This window comes from Ranitomeya variabilis, chromosome 4 (assembly GCF_051348905.1).
Source record: "Ranitomeya variabilis isolate aRanVar5 chromosome 4, aRanVar5.hap1, whole genome shotgun sequence".
Classification (NCBI taxonomy): Eukaryota; Metazoa; Chordata; class Amphibia; order Anura; family Dendrobatidae; genus Ranitomeya; species Ranitomeya variabilis.
The window spans coordinates 515089316-515114060 of NC_135235.1; the positions used below are offsets into that span (position 1 = coordinate 515089316).

General features: G+C 44.2%; 1 protein-coding gene across 1 annotated transcript in view; it reads left to right on the forward strand.

The window, feature by feature from the left end:
* Positions 1-24745, forward strand: part of KCNH4 (potassium voltage-gated channel subfamily H member 4) — a 256334-nt gene that overhangs the window by 165465 nt on the left and 66124 nt on the right. Inside the window, exons 2-4 of the mRNA XM_077252136.1 lie at positions 19138-19371; positions 19728-19856; positions 19964-20091. Coding sequence (XP_077108251.1) covers positions 19138-19371; positions 19728-19856; positions 19964-20091 — 491 coding nt within the window. The remainder of the gene's footprint in view (positions 1-19137; positions 19372-19727; positions 19857-19963; positions 20092-24745) is intronic.

Genomic DNA, 24745 nt, shown 5'->3' on the forward strand with positions numbered 1-24745 from the left:
ACTGACCGCACAGTAGCCTTTTCTATCTCTGTCTATTTAGATAGTTTTGGCCTCCTTTGCTAAATCTAGTTTCATTTCTGAGTTTGTAATTTCCCTCTCCACTCACCGTCAATATTTGTGGGGGGCTATCTTTCCTTTGGGGGTTTCTCTGAGGCGAGATAGTTTTCCGTTTCCATCTTCAGGGGTAGCTAGTTCTTAGGCTGTGAAGAGGCGTCTAGGCAGAGATAGGCACGCTCCACGGCTATTTCTAGTGTTGGTGTTAGGAGTAGGGATTGCGGTCAGTAAAGCTACCACCTCCCCAGAGCTAGTACTTTATTTGTTTTACCCACCAGGTCATTTCAGTTCTGCTCCGTAATCACTAGGTCATAACAGTGATTACTGTCAGTGGAGCTGCCACCTCCGCTGAGCTTGTCCATGATTGGTCTTACCCACCAGGTCATCTCAGTACTGCTCCGTAACCACCAGGCCATAACAGTACAGCTGGCCCACAATGTGTTAAATGCATCTCAAAAGAGGGAAAAGAAAGTTCTGAGTCATTGTTTTTTTTTTTTGTTTTGTTTTTCTTGTTGCCTGTTTTGTCTTTTTTTTTCCCCTTGATTTTTGGATGGTGCAGGAGCTTGGTGCTGATATGGAGGTTCAGGGTCTGTCTGCGCATGTTGATCATCTCGCTGCAAGGGTACAGAGTATCCAAGACTATGTTGTTCAAACTCCTGTTTCTGAGCCTAGAATTCCTATCCCTGATTTGTTTTCTGGGGATAGATCTAAGTTTTTGAACTTTAAAAATAATTGCAGATTGTTTTTTGCTCTGAGACCCCGTTCCTCTGGTGACCCCATTCAGCAGGTGAAGATTGTTATTTCTCTGCTGTGTGGCGACCCGCAGGACTGGGCATTCTCCCTTGAGCCAGGGAATCCTGCATTGCTCAATGTAGATTCATTTTTTCAAGCACTTGGACTGCTTTATGACGAATCTAATTCTGTGGATCAGGCAGAAAAAATTTTACTGGCTCTGTGTCAGGGTCAGGAAGCAGCAGAGATATATTGTCAGAAATTTAGAAAGTGGTCTGTGCTTACAAAATGGAAAGAGGATGCCCTGGCAGCTATTTTCAGAAAGGGTCTTTCTGAAGCCCTTAAAGATGTTATGGTGGGGTTTCCCACGCCTGCTGGTTTGAATGAATCAATGTCTCTGGCCATTCAGATTGATCGGCGCCTACGTGAATGTAAGATGGTTCACCATATGGCGGTGTCCTCTGGGCAGAGTTCTGAGCCTATGCAATGTGATAGGATTTTGACGAGAGCAGAACGGCAGGAGTTCAGACGTCAGAATGGGCTGTGTTTTTACTGTGGTGACGCTACTCATGCTATCTCTGACTGCCCGAAGCGAACTAAGAGGGTTGCTAGGTCGGTTACCATCAGTACTGTACAGCCTAAATTTCTCTTGTCTATTACCCTGATTTGCTCATTGTCGTCCTTTTCTGTAATGGCATTTGTGGATTCTGGCGCTGCCCTGAACTTAACGGACCTAGAATTTGCCAAGCGCTGTGGTTTTTCCTTGGAGCCTTTGCAGAGCCCTATTCCCTTGAGGGGGATTGATGCTACGCCATTGGCCAATAATAAACCTCAGTACTGGACACAGTTAGCCATGAACATGGCTCCAGCACATCAGGAAAATATTCGCTTTTTGGTGTTGCATAATTTGCATGATGTGGTTGTGCTGGGGTTTCCATGGTTACAGGTACATAATCCAGTGCTGGATTGGAAATCTATGTCTGTGACTAGTTGGGGTTGTCAGGGGATACATAGTGACATCCCCCTGATGTCAATTTCCTCGTCCCCTTCTGCTGAAGTTCCTGAGTTTTTGTCGGATTTCCAGGATATATTTGAGGAGCCTAAATCCAGTCCTCTGCCTCCTCATAGGGACTGTGATTGCGCTATTAATTTGATTCCTGGCTGTAAGTTCCCTAAGGGTCGACTTTTCAATCTGTCTGTGCCGGAGCATGCCGCTATGCGGAGTTATGTAAAGGAGTCCTTGGAGAAGGGGCATATTTGCCCGTCTTCGTCACCGTTGGGAGCGGGGTTCTTTTTTGTTGCCAAGAAGGATGGCTCCTTGAGGCCCTGTATAGATTATCGCCTTCTCAATAAGATCACGGTCAAATTCCAGTACCCTTTGCCTTTGCTCTCTGATTTGTTTGCTCGGATTAAAGGGGCTAGCTGGTTTACCAAGATTGACCTTCCAGGGGCGTATAATCTTGTTCGCATCAAACAGGGTGATGAATGGAAAACAGCATTTAATACGCCCGAAGGCCATTTTGAATATCTTGTGATGCCTTTCGGGCTCTCTAATGCTCCATCTGTGTTTCAGTCCTTTATGCATGATATTTTCCGGGAGTATCTGGATAAATTCATGATTGTATATTTGGATGATATTTTGTTTTTTTCCGATGATTGGGAGTCTCATGTGAAGCAGGTCAGGATGGTATTTCAGATTCTCCGTGCTAATACACTGTTTGTGAAGGGGTCTAAGTGCCTTTTTGGAGTTCAGAAGGTTTCTTTTCTGGGGTTCATTTTTTCTCCCTCGGCTATTGAAATGGACCCTGTTAAGGTCCAGGCTATTTATGATTGGACTCAACCCACATCTGTGAAGAGCCTTCAGAAATTTTTGGGCTTTGCTAATTTTTATCACCGCTTCATTGCTAATTTTTCTACTGTGGTTAAACCTCTGACCGATTTGACCAAGAAAGGTGCTGATGTGGTGAATTGGTCCTCTGCGGCTGTGGAGGCCTTTCAGGAGCTTAAGCGTCGTTTTACTTCGGCCCCTGTGTTGCGTCAGCCAGATGTTTCTCTCCCTTTTCAGGTTGAGGTTGACGCTTCTGAGATTGGGGCAGGAGCTGTTCTGTCTCAGAGAAGTTCTGATGGCTCTGTGTTGAAACCATGTGCTTTCTTCTCCAGAAAGTTTTCGCCTGCTGAGCGTAATTATGATGTCGGCAATCGGGAGTTGTTGGCTATGAAGTGGGCATTTGAGGAGTGGCGACATTGGCTTGAGGGAGCTAAGCATCGTGTTGTGGTCTTGACCGATCATAAGAATCTGATTTACCTTGAGTCTGCCAAGCGGTTGAATCCTAGACAGGCTCGGTGGTCTTTGTTTTTCTCCCGTTTTGATTTTGTGGTCTCGTATCTTCCGGGATCTAAGAATGTGAAGGCTGATGCCCTGTCTAGGAGTTTTTTGCCTGATTCTCCGGGAGTCCGTGAGCCGGCTGGTATTCTCAAGGAGGGGGTGATTCTTTCTGCTATCTCCCCTGATTTGCGGCGGGTGCTTCAGGATTTTCAGGCTGATAGACCCGACCGCTGTCCTGTGGGGAAATTGTTTGTTCCTGATAGATGGACTAGTAAGGTGATTTCTGAGATTCATTGTTCGGTGTTGGCCGGTCATCCTGGGATCTTTGGTACCAGAGATTTGGTTGCCAGGTCCTTTTGGTGGCCTTCTTTGTCACGGGATGTGCGTTCCTTCGTGCAGTCCTGTGGGACCTGTGCCCGGGCTAAGCCCTGCTGTTCTCGTGCTAGTGGGTTGCTTTTGCCTTTGCCTATCCCTGAGAGGCCCTGGACGCATATTTCCATGGATTTTATTTCTGATCTTCCTGTGTCTCAGAAGATGTCTGTCATCTGGGTGGTTTGTGACCGGTTTTCTAAAATGGTCCACTTGGTACCTTTGCCTAAGTTGCCTTCCTCCTCTGATTTGGTTCCTTTGTTTTTCCAGCATGTGGTTCGTTTGCATGGTATTCCGGAGAATATTGTGTCTGACAGAGGTACCCAGTTTGTTTCTAGATTTTGGCGGTCCTTTTGTGCTAGAATGGGCATTAATTTGTCTTTTTCTTCGGCATTTCACCCTCAGAAAAATGGACAAACGGAGCGAACCAATCAGACCTTGGAAACCTATTTGAGATGCTTTGTGTCTGCTGATCAGGATGATTGGGTTACCTTCTTGCCGTTGGCCGAGTTTGCACTTAATAATTGGGCTAGTTCGGCTACTTTGGTTTCGCCTTTTTTTTGTAACTTCGGTTTTCATCCTCGTTTTTCTTCAGGGCAGGTTGAGCCTTCGGACTGTCCTGGGGTAGATTCTGTGGTGCACAGGTTGCAGCGGATTTGGACTCATGTGGTGGACAATTTAACATTGTCTCAGGAAAAGGCTCAACGTTTTTCTAACCGCCATCGGTGCATGGGTCCCCGGCTTCGGGTTGGGGATTTGGTCTGGTTGTCTTCTCGTCATGTTCCTATGAAGGTCTCTTCCCCTAAGTTCAAGCCTCGTTTTATCGGTCCTTAAAGGATTTCGGAAATTATCAATCCGGTGTCTTTTCGTTTGGCCCTTCCAGCTTCTTTTTCCATTCATAATGTGTTCCATAGATCTTTGTTGCGGAGATATGTGTGCCCATGGTTCCCTCTGTTGACCCTCCTGCTCCGGTGTTGGTTGAGGGGGAGCTGGAATATGTGGTGGAGAAGATTTTGGATTCTCGTCTTTCAAGGCGGAAACTTCAGTATCTGGTCAAGTGGAAGGGTTATGGCCAGGAGGATAACTCTTGGGTTTTTGCCTCCGATGTCCATGCTGCTGATTTGGTACGTGCTTTTCATTTGGCTCGTCCCGATCGGCCTGGGGGCTCTGGTGAGGTTTCGGTGACCCCTCCTCAAAAGGGGGTACTGTTGTGAATTCCGTTCTTGGGCTCCATCCTGTGGCCATGAATGGTATTTTTGGGAGTTCTGCTCTTGGGCTCCCTCTGGTGGTTTCAAGTGGAACTTAGCAGCTGCTTTCACTAATCGGTGCCCTGGCCTTGTTATTTAACTGGGCTTTAGGCTGTAGTTGATGCCAGCTGTCAATGTTTCTTCATGTGGATTCAGTCCTTTCCTGGAAGTTCTCTGTTGGCCAGTCCATTTCAGCTTAAGATAAGTTCTGCTAGTTTTTGGGTGTTTCCCTGCTTATGACCTTCTGTTCAGTTTAAGTTATGTCTCTTTTGTCCAGCTTGTCATTATGAATTATTCCAGCTAGTTGGAAGCTCTGGGGTCGCAGATTTGCTCCTCCACACCGTGAGTCAGTGTGGAGGTTATTTTTTGTAAACTCTGCGTGGACTTTTAGTTTTTATACTGACTGCACAGTAGCCTTTTCTATCTCTGTCTATTTAGATAGTTTTGGCCTCCTTTGCTAAATCTAGTTTCATTTCTGAGTTTGTCATTTCCCTCTCCACTCACCGTCAATATTTGTGGGGGGCTATCTTTCCTTTGGGGGTTTCTCTGAGGCGAGATAGTTTTCCGTTTCCATCTTCAGGGGTAGCTAGTTCTTAGGCTGTGAAGAGGCGTCTAGGCAGAGATAGGCACACTCCATGGCTATTTCTAGTGTTGGTGTTAGGAGTAGGGATTGCGGTCAGTAAAGCTACCACCTCCCCAGAGCTAGTACTTTATTTGTTTTACCCACCAGGTCATTTCAGTTCTGCTCCGTAATCATTAGGTCATAACAGTGATTACTGTCAGTGGAGCTGCCACCTCCGCTGAGCTTGTCCATGATTGGTCTTACCCACCAGGTCATCTCAGTACTGCTCCGTAACCACCAGGCCATAACAGAAAACACTCAAGAGAACAAACTCAACACTACTAGATCAGGACCAAGCAGAAGCTATCAAACGTTCTCCTGTGAGTGTGACACCTGTGTTCAACTGTGTTAGGCTGAAGAGCAGAGTTCTTTAGCTAGGGCACTGTAGCAGTGTGGAAGCCAGGTAGGAAGTTAGAAGAGACTAGGTTGTAGAAATTGTTTCTACTGTGTCATGCTATGACGGTCTCTGGTAAGGATGAGGGAGCCCCACACTGTCCCTCATAACTCCTTTTCTCTATTACTGCTATTATCATTACAAAAACTCTTAGTCTTATTTTCTGGCATATAATCCTCTGTCTTTCAATAAAGTATTTGAGTCCTGCCCCGCATAGTCATTCAGGCACTGGTAAAAGTGACCCTGCTTGCCTTGCCAAGAAGAGTTGTAGTTTCTGAATGACACCAATCTCTTTACCATGTAAGGTGCATAAAAAAAGCAAACAAAATCCTACTTGCATGAAATGGTTAAAAAAAATGCAATTCTGTCAATTTTTAGGGGGTTCATTTTTCATTATACAGTAAAAATGACCTGGCAGTATGATACTTCAAGTCAGTACAAATATGACTATAGCAAGCTTGCATAGCTTTTTTTAACAGTGTTAACAGTACAAAATAATTCAGAACTTTTAAAATATATACAGTATATATATATATATATATATATATATATATATATATATATATATATATATATATATATATATATATATATATATATATATATATAATATATATATTTTTTTTTTAAATATATATTGGTACTATTTTCTAAAACCAAAGTTTTTATTTTTCGGTTGATAGAACGATCTGAGTGCCTATTTTTGGGTGGTGAGGCTGCTCAGAGTAGCATGAGCAACATGCAGTCTTGCATCATGTTGAAAAGCGAGACATGAGTCACTTTCATGTTCCTTTGTGAAAGCCTCTTTATGGTGTTGCTTAGGCACTCCCCAGACCATTCTCTGACCATCATTGTGTCAAAGAAAAAAGCCAGGCTTATCACTGAAGAGGATAGACCTCGATTCCAGCCTCCATTGCCCTTGCTCTGCAGGATAACAGGTTTTGAGAGCAGTGGTGTGAGGTCAATGGAACCCCTGTAGTTGGACGTCTGGCTTCTAGCCCATTGATGTGCAAATGCTTTATGATAGTTTTTGTAGACATTATTTGATGCCTTAAGGTACCGTCACATTAAGCGACGCTGCAGCGATAGCGACAACGATGCCGATCGCTGCAGCGTCGCTGTTTGATCGCTGGAGAGCTGTCATACAGACCGCTCTCCAGCGACCAACGATGCCGAGGTCCCCGGGTAACCAGGGTAAACATCGGGTTGCTAAGCGCAGGGCCGCGCTTAGTAACCCGATGTTTACCCTGGTTACCAGCGTAAAAGTAAAAAAAACAAACAGTACATACTCACCTGCGCGTCCCCCAGCCTCTGCTTCCTGACACTGACTGAGCTCCGGCCCTAACAGCACAGCGGTGACGTCACCGCTGTGCTTTCACTTTCACTTTTTAGGGCCGGCGCTCAGTCAGTGTCAGGAAGCAGACGCTGGGGGAGGTATGACGCTGGGTGAGTATGTACCGTTTGTTTTTTTTACTTTTACGCTGGTAACCAGGGTAAACATCGGGTTACTAAGCGCGGCCCTGCGCTTGGTAACCCGATGTTTACCCTGGTTACCAGTGTGAAACATCGCTGGTATCGTTGCTTTTGGTGTCAAACACAACGATACACAGCGATCGGACGACCAAATAAAGTTCTGGACTTTATTCAGCGACCAGCGACATCACAGCAGGATCCTGATCGCTGCTGCGTGTCAAACTAAACGATATCGCTAGCGAGGACGCTGCAACGTCACGGATCGCTAGCGATATCGTTTAGTGTGACGGTACCTTTAGGTTTAGTATGTGACATATAATTTCACTTGCAGTACATAATTGATCACTATTTGCCATTTTTCGATTCTGACAAAATCACGTGGGAAACACCATATAGAGGCCTTCACAAGGGAACGTCACACTAGGGTTATAGTGTGGGACGGCATAATGTACATTGGCCAGGCCCCTCTAGTCATCTTTTCAGGTACAGTAACAGCTCTGCGTTACATTGATTTGGTTGTGGGATAAGTGGTCTGTCCATTTCTCCAAAGTGTTTTTGTAGTTCCTTTGCAAAACGACAATGTCATGCTGTATGTTTCTCGTGGTACTGTGAACAGCCAGCATAGTCTAAACCTGCTACCATGGGCTGCAGCGTTTCTGGCCTTGTCTCCCATTGAGCGCAATTGAGATGTCATTGGTTGGCAATTACAAAGGGAGCTGCCAGCAGTGGATTATGATGATTTGTGTGACCATGCAGATTCAGTGAACAATCTCTAGACAACCATTAACCTCTTAACGGCCGCCAATAGTGAATAGCGCCCCACAGGTTTTGGAACTGATCAGAGCTGATTAACCTCTTAAATACAGCGGTATTTAAATGGTCAAAAGGGGGTTTAAAGAGCCTCTATGGCAGGAGCGACACCCCGCTATTGGAATTACAGGTGCTAATCATTACCTGCGCTATAAGCAGGGTCTCACAGAGTATGTCAGATAAACACTGAAAGGTCTCTAGCACTACTGTACACAAATACTGAATGCAACAATCAAGACCAACGATCAGAATAAAAATTATACATGTCCTACAGTGGGACTTAGTGAAAAAGTAAAAAAAAACACATAAAATGTGTAAAAAGCATTTGAGTTAAAAATAAACAAAAAAGTCCACATAATTGGTATCGCCGCATCCAGAACGACCCGATCTATAAAAAAATCACACTATTTATTCTGTACACTGAACAGCGTAAAAAATGCCCTCCAAAAATGTCTTTGTTTCATCATACTTATCAAAAAAATTTATAAAAAGCAATCAAAAAGACCCATTTGAAAAAACCGTGTCATAAATGAAAATGTCAAACCATCCTGTGGCAAACATGCCCTAAAATGGTCAATTTGGAGAAAAAAAAGTTACAGCTTTCAGAATATAACTATACAAAAACAAATACGGTAATTTTTGTAAAATATTGTTTTTATTCTGTAAAGTAGCAAGGCATAAAAACCTAAATAAATCTGGTATTGCTGCAATCGTACTGATTTAGACTTAACACTATTACCGCACAGTGAACTGCGGTAAAAAAATTAAGAATCAAATTAATAATTAAAATGCTGGTTTTTGATAACTGAGTCTAAGAAATCAGAATAAAAAGTGATAAAAAAAAAGTTTTGTGACCCAAAATGGTACTAAAAAAATATCTAACTTGTTGCTCAAAAATGAGCTCTCATACAGCTCTGGTCGCCAAAAAATAATAAAAGTTAAAGCTCTCAGGATATGGCGAAAGTAAAAACCTATGTTTTATAAAAAAAAGCATTTTTACTGTGTGATAACAGCTAACATAAAAAACAATATAATTATGGTATCACTGTAATCGCACTGATCCAAAGAATAAATCCATCTTATCAGTTATTCCGCACGGAGAACTGCGCAAAAATAAAAATAAAAACTATTTTTGTACTGCTTTGTTCATTCTGCCTCCCAAAAAAATCAAAATAAAGTTCTGGTCAAATTTTTTCTGCACTCTCCACTGAGCACTTACACAGGGTTTGACAAGTAACTCCCCAAAAATGCGATTGAGATGAAACCCCTGACAGAACCACTCACTTATGCAGATGGATTCACTTTGGACTCTGTCTAGTCTCTTTTCCGGCAATGACCCATCATTTTAGGTCCTTTTTAGCGCACAAATGTGGTCGACCACCATTCTTTGAAAGCCTAAAAAGATGGACATCACTGGAACTGAAACAGAATTCAAGACGTCTCCATATTCCTCATTATAGTGAGTGGTTCTGTTGGGGGGTTTCGTCTGAATCACATTTTTGTATGCAAATTGCCTCTTCTGAGAAAAAGAGGACTTAAACTCTATAGCGCCACCTGTTGGAAGTAGCGATCCTACAAGTCACAATCAACCCTTTAACGAGTTATGCAATATGACTTAGGATAAAAGCCAAATCAGTATCTCAATTCGCAGACACGGGGTTTCAGGCTGTTGGCCCTCGTCAGTGCGAAGCATGAGAACTGATTTGGCTAGGTGAGGGGCTCTGGAATGGGGTCTAAGGGGTATCGTTTCTCCTTATGGAGAGTGACATACCATCTCTGGCTTGTCAAGGTAAGGAGGCTTATTCGCCGTGCAATGCTCCTCTGGGAAATATAATATGCAAATTGCCTCTTCTGAGAAAAAGAGGACTTAAACTCTATAGCGCCACCTGTTGGAAGTAGCGATCCTATTTGGCTTTTATCCTAAGTCATATTGCACAACTCGTTAAAGGGTTGATTGTGACTTGTAGGATCGCTACTTCCAACAGGTGGCGCTATAGTGTTTAAGTCCTTTTTTTCTCAGAAGAGGCAATTTGCATATTATATTTCCCAGAGGAGCATTGTACGGCAAATAAGCCTCCTTACCTTGACAAGCCAGAGATGGTATGTCACTCTCCATAAGGAGAAACGATACCCCTTAGACCCCAGTCCAGAGCCTCTCACCTAGCCAAATCAGTTCTCATGCTTCGCACTGATGAGGGCCAACAGCCCGAAACACCGTGTCTGCGAATCGAGATACTGATTTGGTTTTTATCCTAAGTCATATTGCACGACTCGTTAAAGGGTTGATTGTGACTTGTAGGATCACTACTTCCAACAGGTGGCGCTATAGAGTTTAAGTTCTCTTTTTCTCAGAAGAGGCAATTTGCATATTATATTTCCCAGAGGAGCATTGCACGGCGAATAAGCCTCCTTACCTTGACAAGCCAGAGATGGTATGTCACTCTCCATAAGGAGAAACGATTCACATTTTTGTGGAATTTACACTGACACCCCAACGTAAGTGCTCAGCATAGAACATAAGAATGTGATCCCAGCCTTATACAGAAAGCGATCAAAAAATGTTAAGTACCCCAAAATGTTAAATAATGAAAACCCTATATTTGGCACCTCATGGGCTCTACAAATGCGACATGGTGCTCTCAATCTATTCCAGACAAATTTACACTCCAAAAATCAAATGGCGCTGTTTCCTTTCAGAACCCTGCCATGTGCCTAAACAGCAGTTTTTGACCACATATGGGGGTTATCTTGTGTTCGGAAGAAATTGTCTAACAAATTATAGAATTTTTTCCTATTAATCATTGTGAAATTTATGAATTTGGGGCTAAAACAACATTTTAGCATAAAAAAACATAATTTTCATTTTCACATCCACATTTTAAAAACTTCTGTGAAGCACCTATAGGTCCAAAAAGCTCAACACACCCCTGGATGAATTCCTTGATGGGTTTAGTTTCCAAAATGAAGTCACTTGTGGGGGTTTCTGCTGTTTTGGTACCCCAGGGGCTCTGCAAATGAGACATAGTATCTACAATCTATTCCAGCCACATTTACATTCCAAATATCAAATGTCGTTTCTTCCCTTCCGAGCCCTGCCATGTGTCCAAACAGAACTTTTTGACTACATGTGGGGTAACACTGCGGTCAGAAGAAAATGGATAACAAGCTGTGTGGTCCACCTTCTCGTGTTACTGCCTGCAAAAGTGAAATATTTGGCACTAAAACTGGAGCACCCCCATGGGGCCGTGGAGTACTCGGTACTGGGTCCTTCGGTTCTCGGCTGGATGTCACGGTGGCTGACCCGGTCCGTGGCCCTGGGACGTCCGTGTAAAAGGGTAAGGTCTTTAAAGGGATAGAGTTTGTGTTCGTCACGCCACCTGTGGTATTCGGTCAGGATGACCGATGCTGCTTTAAGGGGGTCCGCTGGGGTGATGTTATGGCAGCTAGATGGTATACCTTCCCACAGGTGAAGTATGTCCCCAGGGCTTCCCAGTGTGTAGATGGTGAATGGTGAGAGGCGCAGTGAAGAACGAGGACATAAGGTTGCAGTCTCTTTACCTTTTACTGAAGGTTTCAGCATCCACAGTCCAAAACAATTGCAAAACAATATTTCCTCTGATTACACTACGGAGCGGGAGAGAGCGTCGGCACAAATGTTCTTCTCCCCGGAGAGAAAATGGAGGGTGAAATGGAACCAGGAGAAGAACAGGGACCATCTAGCCTGGCGAGAATTTAGCCTCTGGGCAGTCTGTATATACACCAAATTTTTGTGGTCGGTGGGAAAGCGAGCCCCCTCCATGACGTGTCTCCACTCTGAGAAAGCCAACTTCATGGTTAGCAACTCCTTGTCCCCGATGGAATAATTCCTCTCCGCCGGTGTGAAGGTCTTGGAGAAGAAAAACAAGGATGCTTCCGACCTTGAGCATCCTTTTGGAAGAGGACTGCACCAGCACCGACGGATGAGGCATCCACCTCCATTATAAATGGCTTATCTACATCGGGGCGATGTAGGATAGGAGCGCTAGCAAAATGAGACTTAATAGAGAGGAAAGCCTTGGAGACCTCCTTCGACCACAATTTGGGATTTGCTCCCTTCTTGGTGAGGGCTACCAAGGGAGCTACCAAAGTTGAGAAGTGAGGAATGAACTGGCGATAATAGTTAATGAACCCCATAAAGCGCTGCACCGCTTTGAGAGAATGGGGTTCTTGCCAGTCCATCACAGCCTGTAGCTTGGCAGGATCCATAGCCTAACCCTGGGCGGAGATGACATAGCCAAGGAAAGGCAAGGACACCTGCTCAAACACACACTTCTACTTGGCGTAGAGGGAGTTTGCCGGTAAGAGGTCGAACACTTTGCAAACATCTCTCCGGTGGGAGTCAATATCTGGAGAGTAGATGAGAATATCATCCAAATAGACTACGACCGAGGTGGTGAGCATATCCTGGAAGATATCGTTCACAAAGTCTTGGAAAATGGCTGGGGCATTACAGAGCCCGAAGGGCATCACCAGGTATTCATAGTGCCCATCCCTGGTGTTAAAAGCCGTCTTCGATTCGTCCCCCTCACGGATGCGAATCAGGTTGTAAGCACCCTGCAGATCTAGTTTAGTAAATACCCTTGCTCCCCGTAGCCTTGTGAAGACCTCAGATATCAGGGGCAGAGGGTATTTATTCTTAACGGTGATGGCATTAAGACCCCTGTAGTCTATGCATGGACGTAATTCTCTGTTCTTCTTCTGCATGAAGAAGAACCCCACCCCTGCAGGTGTGACTGACTTCCTAATGAATTCTCTTGCCAGATTCTCCAAAATACAGCCCCCTCCAAAATACAGGGATGAGACATTGCCTCCGTCTCCGGGAGAGATAACGGATAGACTCGACCCCGAGGAGGCTCAGCACCAGGCAAGAGGTCGACAGTCATAGGGGCGGTGAGACAGAAGGGTCTCCGCAGCCCTTTTGGAAAACACATCTACATAGGGCCAATAGTGTTTGGGGAGAGAGGAAAGATCTGCGGGTACCTCAGTAGTAGCAACCTGAACGCACTCCCTCTGACATCTACCCTCACAAGATTTACTCCATCACAAAATTCTGTCTGTGGACCACTCTATATGTGGGGAGTAGTACCGTAGCCAAGGTATCACTAACAGGACCTCATCAATTCCCTCAGGAATGACGAGTAAGGAAATAATCTCCTGATGAGATGGCGACATTTAAAGAGTAAATGGGATCGTCTGGTGTGTTATCTGTGAGGGCAGTGTCGACCCATTCACCACTCGTACGGTCACTGGCTTGGCGAGCATCACCAGGGGTATTGCGTGTCATTGGGCGAAGGCAGATTACATAAAATTGCCCTCTGCCCCGGAATCCACGCAAAGCTCTACCGTATGAGTGGATGGGCCTATGGTAATTGTCCCCTTAAAGGACAGCTTGGAGGAAAACATCGTCGTGTCCTCCTCCTACAACGACTAGATGCTGACATTTTCCCGACCGCTGGGAATATCTGGAGACAAGATGTCCTGACTGTTGGCAGAAATGACAGACCTTGAGTGGACGAGCCGTCCGGGACTTAGATCCCGCTCGTGACACCTCCATGGCCTCATGTAACTCGGGCACCTGGACCGGAGATTCCAAAGGTTTGGCGAAAGTGGGAGCCAGACGAAACCTCTGCCTACACTGGGCTCGTTCCAACCTTCGCTCATTAAAACGAAGGTCTATGCGAGTTGATACCGCTATTAGCTCCTCCAGTGTGGCAGGAATTTCCCTAGTGGCCAAAGCGTCCTTCACATGGTCAGCCAGCCCCCTCCAAAATACAGGGATGAGGGCTTTATCCGACCACTCCAGCTCAGATGCTAATGTCCGGAAGTGGATGGCAAATTGGCTGACCATGGACGAGCCCTGAGTCAATGCCAACAGTTGGAGTGCCGTATCATGGGTGACTCGAGGTCCTAAAAAGACCTGTTTCAAAGTGCTCAAGAACAGCGGAGCACTCTGCACCACATGATCACCACAGCGGAGTAGCCCACTCCAACGCCCTACAGGAGAGATATAATAAATCCCACATTTGCCCGCTCTGTGGGAAAACGTGGAGCTCGAGGTGTATTGCGTACTGGCTCATGAAACCCCTACAAGATTGGTTATCACCAGAATATTTATCTGGCAGTGGGAAGCGAGATAAGGTCGGAACAGGGGTGGCAGTGGACAAACTTGCTGCAGCCACGCTAGCAGCCTGAACAGCTACTGCGGCAACATCCACAGCTGACGTTGTGCGCTCGAGAGCCACCAAACTGCCCTCGAGCTGCTGGATGTCCCGCAGTTGCTGTTCGTCTGCCATTACCAGCCAGACCCTGGCGCTAGTATACTGTTAGGGCTAGCGGAACGCACCAAATAAAGCGATAGATACGAGGTGCGTTCGCAGCCCCGGGGTCCACTGTGCAGAGATGGTACCTGCTGCTATGTTATGGCAGATGGACGCTGAGCTCACACGTGGGTTCGACTTCACCCCGTGTGAAATAGTAGCAATGTCTGTTGCTTCACAGAGTCGCAAGATACTCAGAGATTAATACCCTAACTAGTGTTGTGCTTGCTCTGTGTTAGGTGTCGAGTTCCCACCTCTGCACAGGGGGAATCTTGAACCATCTCTGCTGCGGTCTCCCATTCTTCTCCAGCCACAGTGGAGTCTGCTCAGCAGAGACATCGGTCCAGGCGTCTTGCTCAGTCTCACTCTGTGCATAGAGTTGCTGCTGCTTTTCCAGCATCTGCAATTAAAGCCAATGCTGGGCAGCAGCGAGCAGACGCTTTTGGGACTAAGTCCTGCTTTTCCCCTTCTGAGCATGCCCAGGGCAAGATCTCCCATTGGAGATCAAAGGTCACATGCTCAGATACTGCAGCTGATCCAATTGGTCCTCCAGGAAGGTGCTGAACTTCTGTGGCAGCTTTCCATTGGTTCTTTTTCAAAGGTCCTGTAAGTGCTGCAGCCATATAAGCTTCGCATGACCGCACGGCCTTGCGCTAGTGTGCATTTGTATACGTGTGTGTGTTGATGAGTGCAAGTCGTTCTTTAATATCCCGTCCCTTGTGTATGACTGCTTGCGAAAGGTGGATGCTTGCTGTCTAGCGCCCGACTAGCTGTCAACATAAAGACACACGATACAGCATCTACTGCTGTAGCCGCCAGTGCGGCGCCGTGCGCTTATAGAGCGCTTTCCTTTCCCAAGTCTGGGTGGTTAGTGGCGTCCGCCAAAGCGGCACAGCATGCACTCTTGTGCTTTAAGTTATTCTGTTACTTTGACACCCCAGTTGCGGTGTCGAGCGCAAGTGGTCTGTAAGTACTCTAATCCAGTGTCTTGGGATAGAGTCCTGAGACTCCTTGCTTGCGCTCTGTGATGCAACAGGGTTTGCTTCCTTCACACAGGGTGAAGTTAACCCGTGTGTGTATTCACATTGTACCGCCATATAGTCCGTCATTACTCAGCAGCAGGTTCCATCTCTGCACAGGGGACCCTGGGCTGCGAACGCACCTTATACCATCTCTCTTATAATTTGGTGCGTTCCACTAGCCCTAACACTCTGGAACTCTTCTCTGCTAACCGCACACACGAAGGAACCAGATGCTAAGTCAAGCGGCTAATTGCCCCCACTGATGCTAGCTGCCTGCCTGAGTGTACAGTCCCAGATCTAGACACACCACATGTAACCAGAGTGGTAGAGCATCCACTGGCATTAGCCATAAACAAATGATACTAGCGCATAGCCGTGCGGCCATGCAAACCTTTTATAGTTGCAGCTTCTTCAGGACCTTCCTAGTGGACCAATAGGAGCTGCTACAGGACCTGAGCGTGTGACCCCCGACCTCCAATGAGAGGTCTTCCCTTGGGCATGCTCAGAAGGAGAAAAGCAGGACTTAGTCCCAGAAGCGTCTGCTTGCTGCTGACCAGTACTGGCTACAATGGCTGAGCCTGGAAGGGCAGCAGTAACCAAGCGCAGAGTATCTGCCTGAGCCAGATGCTGGGACCTGTGTCTCTGCTAAGCAGGCTCCACTGCGGCTGGAGACAAATGGGAGACCACAGCCGAGATGGTTCGAGATTCCCCCTGTGCAGTGGTGGGAACTCGACGCCTAAACAAATATAAAAATTATTTTAAAATAATATTACTTATAAAACACAGAAAGAAAAACACAATAAAAATAAATAAAATGAATAAAAGAAAAGGTGCTGTAATGTATCAAATGAACACCATAATACAAGCAAATCTCAGCCCCATCTCTTTCCTTTAGTAATATATAGGACCAAAGAACCCCTGACACACAAAACCTGAGAATATACAGGTCCTTCTCAAAAAATTAGCATATAGTGTTAAATTTCATTATTTACCATAATGTAATGATTACAATTAAACTTTCATATATTATAGATTCATTATCCACCAACTGAAATTTGTCAGGTCTTTTATTGTTTTAATACTGATGATTTTGGCATACAACTCCTGATAACCCAAAAAACCTGTCTCAATAAATTAGCATATCAAGAAAAGGTTCTCTAAACGACCTATTACCCTAATCTTATGAATCAACTAATTAACTCTAAACACATGCAAAAGATACCTGAGGCTTTTAAAAACTCCCTGCCTGGTTCATTACTCAAAACCCCCATCATGGGTAAGACTAGCGACCTGACAGATGTCAAGAAGGCCATCATTGACACCCTCAAGCAAGAGGGTAAGACCCAGAAAGAAATTTCCCAACAAATAGGCTGTTCCCAGAGTGCTGTATCAAGGCACCTCAATGGTAAGTCTGTTGGAAGGAAACAATGTGGCAGAAAACGCTGTACAACGAGAAGAGGTGACCGGACCCTGAGGAAGATTGTGGAGAAGGACCGATTCCAGACCTTGGGGAACCTGAGGAAGCAGTGGACTGAGTCTGGTGTGGAAACATCCAGAGCCACCGTGCACAGGCGTGTGCAGGAAATGGGCTACAGGTGCCTCATTCCCCAGGTAAAGCCACTTTTGAACCATAAACAGCGGCAGAAGCGCCTGACCTGGGCTACAGAGAAGCAGCACTGGACTGTTGCTAAGTGGTCCCAAGTACTTTTTTCTGATGAAAGCAAATTTTGCATGTCATTCGGAAATCAAGGTGCCAGAGTCTGGAGGAAGACTGGGGAGAAGGAAATGCCAAAATGCCTGAAGTCCAGTGTCAAGTACCCACAGTCAGTGATGGTGTGGGGTGCCATGTCAGCTGCTGGTGTTGGTCCACTGTGTTTCATCAAGGGCAGGGTCAATGCAGCTAGCTATCAGGAGATTTTGGAGCACTTCATGCTTCCATCGGCTGAAATGCTTTATGGAGATGAAGATTTCATTTTTCAGCACGACCTGGCACCTGCTCACAGTGCCAAAACCACTGGTAAATGGTTTACTGACCATGGTATTACTGTGCTCAATTGGCCTGCCAACTCTCCTGACCTGAACCCCATAGAGAATCTGTGGGATATTGTGAAGAGAAAGTTGAGAGACGCAAGACCCAACACTCTGGATGAGCTTAAGGCCGCTATTGAAGCATCCTGGGCCTCCATAACATCTCAGCAGTGTCACAGGCTGATTGCCTCCATGCCACGCCGCATTGAAGCAGTCATTTCTGCCAAAGGATTCCCGACCAAGTATTGAGTGCATAACTGAACATTATTATTTGATGGTTTTTTTGTTTGTTATTAAAAAACACTTTTATTTGATTGGCCGGGTGAAATATGCTAATTTATTGAGACAGGTTTTTTGGGTTATCAGGAGTTGTATGCCAAAATCATCAGTATTAAAACAATAAAAGACCTGACAAATTTCAGTTGGTGGATAATGAATCTATAATATATGAAAGTTTAATTGTAATCATTACATTATGGTAAATAATGAAATTTAACACTATATGCTAATTTTTTGAGAAGGACCTGTAGTACACCTGAGTGCTGAATTTATTACTACATACAAAGAATTTCTTATGGCAACAACAGCTGAAAAATAAAAGGCTGGAGAGGGGATGATGTGAAAAACCCAGGCGTTCCGTCATCACACGCATCTTGAATATTAGTTGAGGGAAGGGGCTGGGCTTTGTGCGTATTAAGGTGCTGACCACTTTGATACTCAGCACTTTTGTGCATACTAATTGCGGTGTTGTCCTTTATGTGCTTTATAAATAATATTACTTTTCTATTATATTTGTAATTACTTTTGTCAGGGCATGTCTGGTGCTGTATAGTGTGTTCACCTTCATGATCCCTTTTTTGTTTTAAACAGCTGAAAACCATATTTAGTTATCTATGAAATGATTTATGCCATTTCTCTGGCACAGCAAAGGGACAGAATTTGGTTTGGCGCTTATTACATTTGTGTGTAAATTTCGTACTCTTGTCACTTTAGATAAATGGTAAATAAAGGGGGTAGGTTACTGTCGATGTGAAAAATTTGCTATACTTTACGCCATAAACTGGAGTAAATTATAGCTGAAATCTATGCTTTCTCATAGTTGGCATAGCTTTCAATTTCTGATACATGGTACATCTAAGATATGCTTAATTTATTATAAGGCATGCACTGCTTAATAGATTTGGCACCTTGTGATTCAGGTAAAGTCAAAACAGCATAATGTACTAGACTTAATAAATTCCCCATAAATTTAAAATGTGCTTGGAACATCCTTTGCTACTAGACCAGACTTGGCTATACTTTGGAACATCAAGTCTTCAACTTGAAAGTCAACAAAGTTGAAAACAAGCAATTCTCTAAAACGTCATTGTATGATGTGTCATTGATTTTCCTTCAGTGGGTTAGTGGGCCCAGATCAGTCAATTAAAGACACAGTCAGACGTCCGGTGTAAAAAGCATGTTTCACCATTCTAGACAACACATTTTACAGCTCCAATAGTGGTGCTCTATAATATTCTTAGCACTTGTTTTTTACTTATCGGCACTTATCCGAAGTTCGTTGGACCCAAGGTCAAAAGACAATCATTGAATTTGATTGTCTCTTGTGCGATTGGTTTACCCTTGCTTTCGACAATCATATTACTAATTCATAAGCTTTTCTTTACATATGAATTCACTAGGTTTATCTCTTACTATCTTTTACAGACAGCAATTTTCTACTTGCAAATGGTCAAGTCCAACATGGTTTCCCTATTGTTTACTGCTCCGATGGCTTCTGTGATCTCACTGGTTTTGGTCGCACAGAGGTCATGCAAAAGAACTGTTGCTGCCGTTTCCTTTATGGGGTGGAGACTAGTGAGACTGTCCTTCAGGGTATTGAAACTGCTCTGGATGAGAAGCAGGAGTACCAGGCTGAGGTCTGCTTCTACAAAAAAGATGGTGAGTTCATAATTTCTCCACTTATTCTATGAATTGGTAAGAATTAATTTGCATGACCCAATCTATTGGTCATGATAGTGATCTCTGTCCTCTGGATGGGAGCCATGATAACCACTCTTAACTGATGTTGTCCGCAGCTCCTCTCTTGATTAGCTTACTAATCAAAAGACGAGTCACAGATGACTTCAGGTAAGAGGCGGTTGTCAAGGCTCCCATCGAGCGTTCAGAGATTACTGATGTGGCCGATGAACCAGGTCATGTGAATTGATTCGCACCAGCTCTAATCACAAGCGATGATATAGTCATGCTTATGTGCTACATTTTCAGATCCTCAATTGTATCTTCTATATAAACAGGAGATCTCTTCTGGTGTCTCTTGGATATTGTGCCCATCAAAAACGAAAAAGGCGAGGTAGTACTATTTCTTTTTTCATTCAAGGATGTCACAGAGCATAGAATGAGGGCCCCACATGATAAGAAGGATGGTAAGCATAGCAACTAAAACTAAAAAGCGTAAAAAAAAAATGTAGGTGCAATGTAGCAGACCTCGACCGCAGTGCAAACTAAATGCAGTTTATGCCTTTTTTGATAGACAAACAAAAGAACCGTCGTCCTGGTGCTTCACATTTCAGCTCAGCAAGAAGGCAGAGCCGAACCATGCTTTGCCACCTAACAGGTCAAGTCACCGGCCGAAACAAAAGTGACATAAAACTAAACAATGTAAGTACAAAGCTCAAATATCAAGTAAACTTTTGTCCAATTGAAAACTAATTAATACAAGTTTTTCGAATCATTAAAAGGTATTAAATCTAGATATTTATAACCGCATAGTTCTTACATTCATAATGTGGAAAAAGGTAGATAGATATGACCTGAGATTGAACAATGACAACGCTAGAACTGTTGTACTAGTGTTCCTGTCACCATGTGTATATAACAGAATGTATGGCCACGTGGACGGGAGCCTGCCTGTTGTTGACTTTACGGAACCTGCCACTTCCAGAAATACTATTTACCCCCAGATATAGTGGAAATCTGCAGGAAAATAGCATTTAAACTATGTCTGGTTGCCTTACTGGAGCCATGGCTATGGTGAGAAAATGAAGTTTTATTTTGTTAGCTATTCGCTTCCAGTGATATTGGTGGTACAGGGCGCTTTTGCTGTCACCGCTCACTACACTGTAATCACTTTGATTAACAGACAGCTGTGTACACATACGATGGAGAACAGGGGAGTGATAACATCTGCATTCACTATGTAGTGAGTGGTGACTGATATAGTTCCCTGCACCGTCCAGATGTCTGGAAGTAAGCGACTGCAGGGAGAAAAAAACTTTATTTTCTCCCTGTAGCCACTGCTCCATTAAGTTAGCCAGGCATGGTTTAATCACTATTTACCTGCAGATAATAACTATCTAATATATAAAGTTGAGTGTATGTATGTGTTTGTGTGTGTGTATGTATTGAGCCACACCCACTCCACATAGCCACAGCCACTCCACATAGCAGGCACAGGCCACATCTAGCTCCGTCGTGTCTAAAATGGAGTTGCGTCATGGATTGAGAAATGAGGGGCAAAATGAGAGATGTCAAGGGGAAACTGAAAGAAGTGAGGTGCTGCTGCAGTATGAGGCTGTGTATAGAGAAAAGTGAAGCGCTGCAGGTGGAGTCTGTGTTTAAGGCCACATTCACCGTTCAGTACTTGGTCAGTATTTTACCTCAGTATTTACAAGCCAAAACCACAAGTGGGAGAAAAATACAGAATCGGGGCCATGTTTCTAATAAACTTTTCCTTTGATTGTTTTACTCCAAGTTTTAGCTTACAAATACTGAGGTAAAAATACTGACCAAATAACGTGCGAACAAGGTCTAATACTGTACAGGAGTAGATGACACACAAGTATATACTATATACAGCGGAGATGACAGGGGACGAAGCTGCCTTTGTGAGCAGCGATACGCGTGGGGTTCTTACTTCACTGCCCCCTCTTCTTTTCCATCTGGACTTTTTCATGCTGTTCCACCCATGGCTCCCCCTTCTGAGCTGAGATTTGGTGACTATATTTTGCAACCTATAACCTCTTAAAGCTATCATAATGCTCTCCTTAGCAAATCTTATTTTAGGTATCAGGCTGTATATTAGGAGGTTTCCTCCTTTTCTTGAGAAGGATCTAGAAATCAGGCAGGATCTTAGGTCTATTGTTATATATACATATATATATATCTAATATATAAAGCTGAATGTGTGTATGTGTGTGTGTATGTATGTATGTATGTATGTCCGGGATTGGCATCTGAACCGTCGCAGCTACAGCCACAAAATTTTGCACAGTCACACGTCTGGACCCCGAGAGCGTCATAGGTTATGTTGTGAGGTGAAATTTTAACCCCGCGCTTTCCAATTCACCAAACAATTTTGCCCCTATCTACATAATGGGGAAAAAGTGAAAGGAAAAGTGTTGGAGGCGTCGCAGCTACAGGCACAAAATTTTGCACAGTCACACGTCTGGACCCTGAGAGCGTCAAAGCTATGTTGTGAGGTGAAATTTTAACCCCGCGCTTTCCAATTCACCAAACAATTTTGCCCCTATCTACATAATGGGGAAAAAATGAAAGGTAAAGTGTTGGAGGCAAATTTACAGCTGCCAGATGTGAACAAGGGGGACTTAAAGAATGACAGCGATGGCGCCAAAGAGTATATACTGTACAGCTGCTAAGGTGGGGCCCCAACATGGGATAATCACCACACCACCATGGGGATATGAACACACACACAAAATGCGCCACACACAACCACGTGCTCGAACACATATACCACCCTCAGCGCACATTTCACCACACATACACCAACCTCGCCACATAAAAGTAGAAACACAAAAGTCGTCGCTCAAAACTCGCCACGCGCAAAACTCTCCACATGCAAAACTCGCCACACGTGCAAAACTCACCTCATGGAAAACTCGCCGCACACGCAAAACTTGCACACGCAGAAAAATTGCCACACGCAGAAAAATTGCCACATGCACAAAAGTTGCAACACATGCAAAAGTTGCCTCACACAAAACTTGCACATACTCAAAAGGCACCACACATAAAACTCGCCACGCGCAAAACTCGCCATGCGCAAAACTTGCTGCACACAACTTGCTACACTAACCTGTCACATGCAACTCGACACACAAAAAGTTGCTACACGCATGTCGCCACACAAAACTCATCTCACAAAAGTCCCTACATGCATGTCGCCACACGCAACTCAACACACACAACTTGACACACGAAACTCGCCCTAAAACACACACAAGTCTGGTATTATCCTTCAAAAATAAAAATCTGATTAATAAGCAGACAAACTACAATAGCAACAAATGTACCATATAGGAATCCGGCAGCTGTCAGTCACATGACCAGTCTATTATGTGTATGTGTGAGCTAATATATACTGCCAGGGGATGGGCTTACTGTTGGCTGGGGATTTATCAGGCTGCCATTTTAGCTTACAAATACTGAGGTACAAATACTGACCAAATAACGTGTGAACGAGGGCTAATACAGGAGGAGATGACACACAGGTATATACTATTTACAGGGGAGATGACACACAGGTATATACTATATACAGGAGGAGATGACACACAGATATATACTATATACAGGAGAGATGACACACAGGTATATACTATATAGAGGAGGAGATGACATACAGGTACATACTACATACAGGAGGAGATGACATACAGGTATATACTATATACAGGAGGAGATGACACAGATATATACTATATATAGGTGAGATGACACACAGGTATATACTATATACAGGAGATTACATACAGGTATATCTAATATATAAAGCTGAATGTGTGTATGTATGTATGTGTGTATGTCCGGGATTGGCATCTGCACCGTCGCAGCTACAGCCACAAAATTTTGCACAGTCACACGTCTGGACCCCGAGAGCGTCATAGGCTATGTTGTGAGGTGAAATTTTAACCCCGCGCGTTCCAATTCACCAAACAATTTTGCCCCTATCTACATAATGGGGAAAAAGTGAAGGGAAAAGTGTTGGAGGAAAATTGACAGCTGCCAGATGTGAACAATGAGGACTTAAAGAATGAGAGCGATGGCACCAAAGAGTATATGCTAAGGTGGGGCCCCGACATGGGATACTCACCACACACGGGGATATGAACACACACACAAAATGCGCCACACACTACTACGTGCTTGAACACATATACGACCCTCAGCACACATTTCACCACACACACACCAACCTCGCCACATAAAAGTCGAAACACAAAAGTCACCACTCAAAACTCGCAACGCGCAAAACTCGCTACATGCAAAACTCGCCATATGCAAAACTAGGCTCACGCAAAACTTGCCACACGTGCGAAACTCACCTCATGGAAAACTCACCTCATGCAAAACTTGCACACACAGAAAAATTGCCACATGTACAAAAGTTGCACCACATGCAAAAGTTGCCTCACACAAAACTTGCACATACTCAAAACGCACCACATATAAAACTCGCCACGCGCAAAACTCGCCATGCACAAATCTTGCTGCACACAACTTGCTACACTAACCTGTCACATGCAACTCAACACACAAAATGTTGCTACACGTATGTCGCCACACAAAACTCATCTCACAAAAGTCGCTACATGCATGTCGCCACACGCAACTCAACACACACAACTTGACACATGAAACTCGCCCTAAAACACACACAAGTCTGGTATTGTCCTTCAAAAATAAAAATCTGATCAATAAGCAGACAAACTACAAGAGCAACAAATGTACCATATAGGAAATACGGCAGCTGTCAGTCACATGACCTGTCTATTATGTGTATGTGTGAGCTAATATATACTGCCAGGGGGGAGGGCTTCCTGTTGGCTGGGGATTTATCAGGCTGCCAATAGCAACCAATCACAGCTCAGCTTCTATTTTTCTGCAGTTAATTAATCTGAGCTCTGATTGGTTAATATAGGCAACAAAGACATTCTCAGTATAACAAAGCTAATATATGTTGTGAAATGCTTCTATTAGCTTAGTTTTTGCCTTTTAATAATTACATTTCTATCTAATTGTTTTGTGATTTTTGTGTGCAGAATAAATTTTTGTTAACACATTCTATTTTGCTAACAGCAGTCATTAACCCGGGCGAAGCCGGGTAGTACAGCTAGTATATATATATATATATATATATATATATATATATATATATATATACACAGTATTTTCTGGCGTATAAGATGACTTTTTAACCCCTGAAAATCATCTCAAAAGTCGGGGGTCGTCTTATACGCCGGTTACGGCGTGTGCAGGGAGCGGTCCTGTATGGTTCCCAGGATCTAGAGGA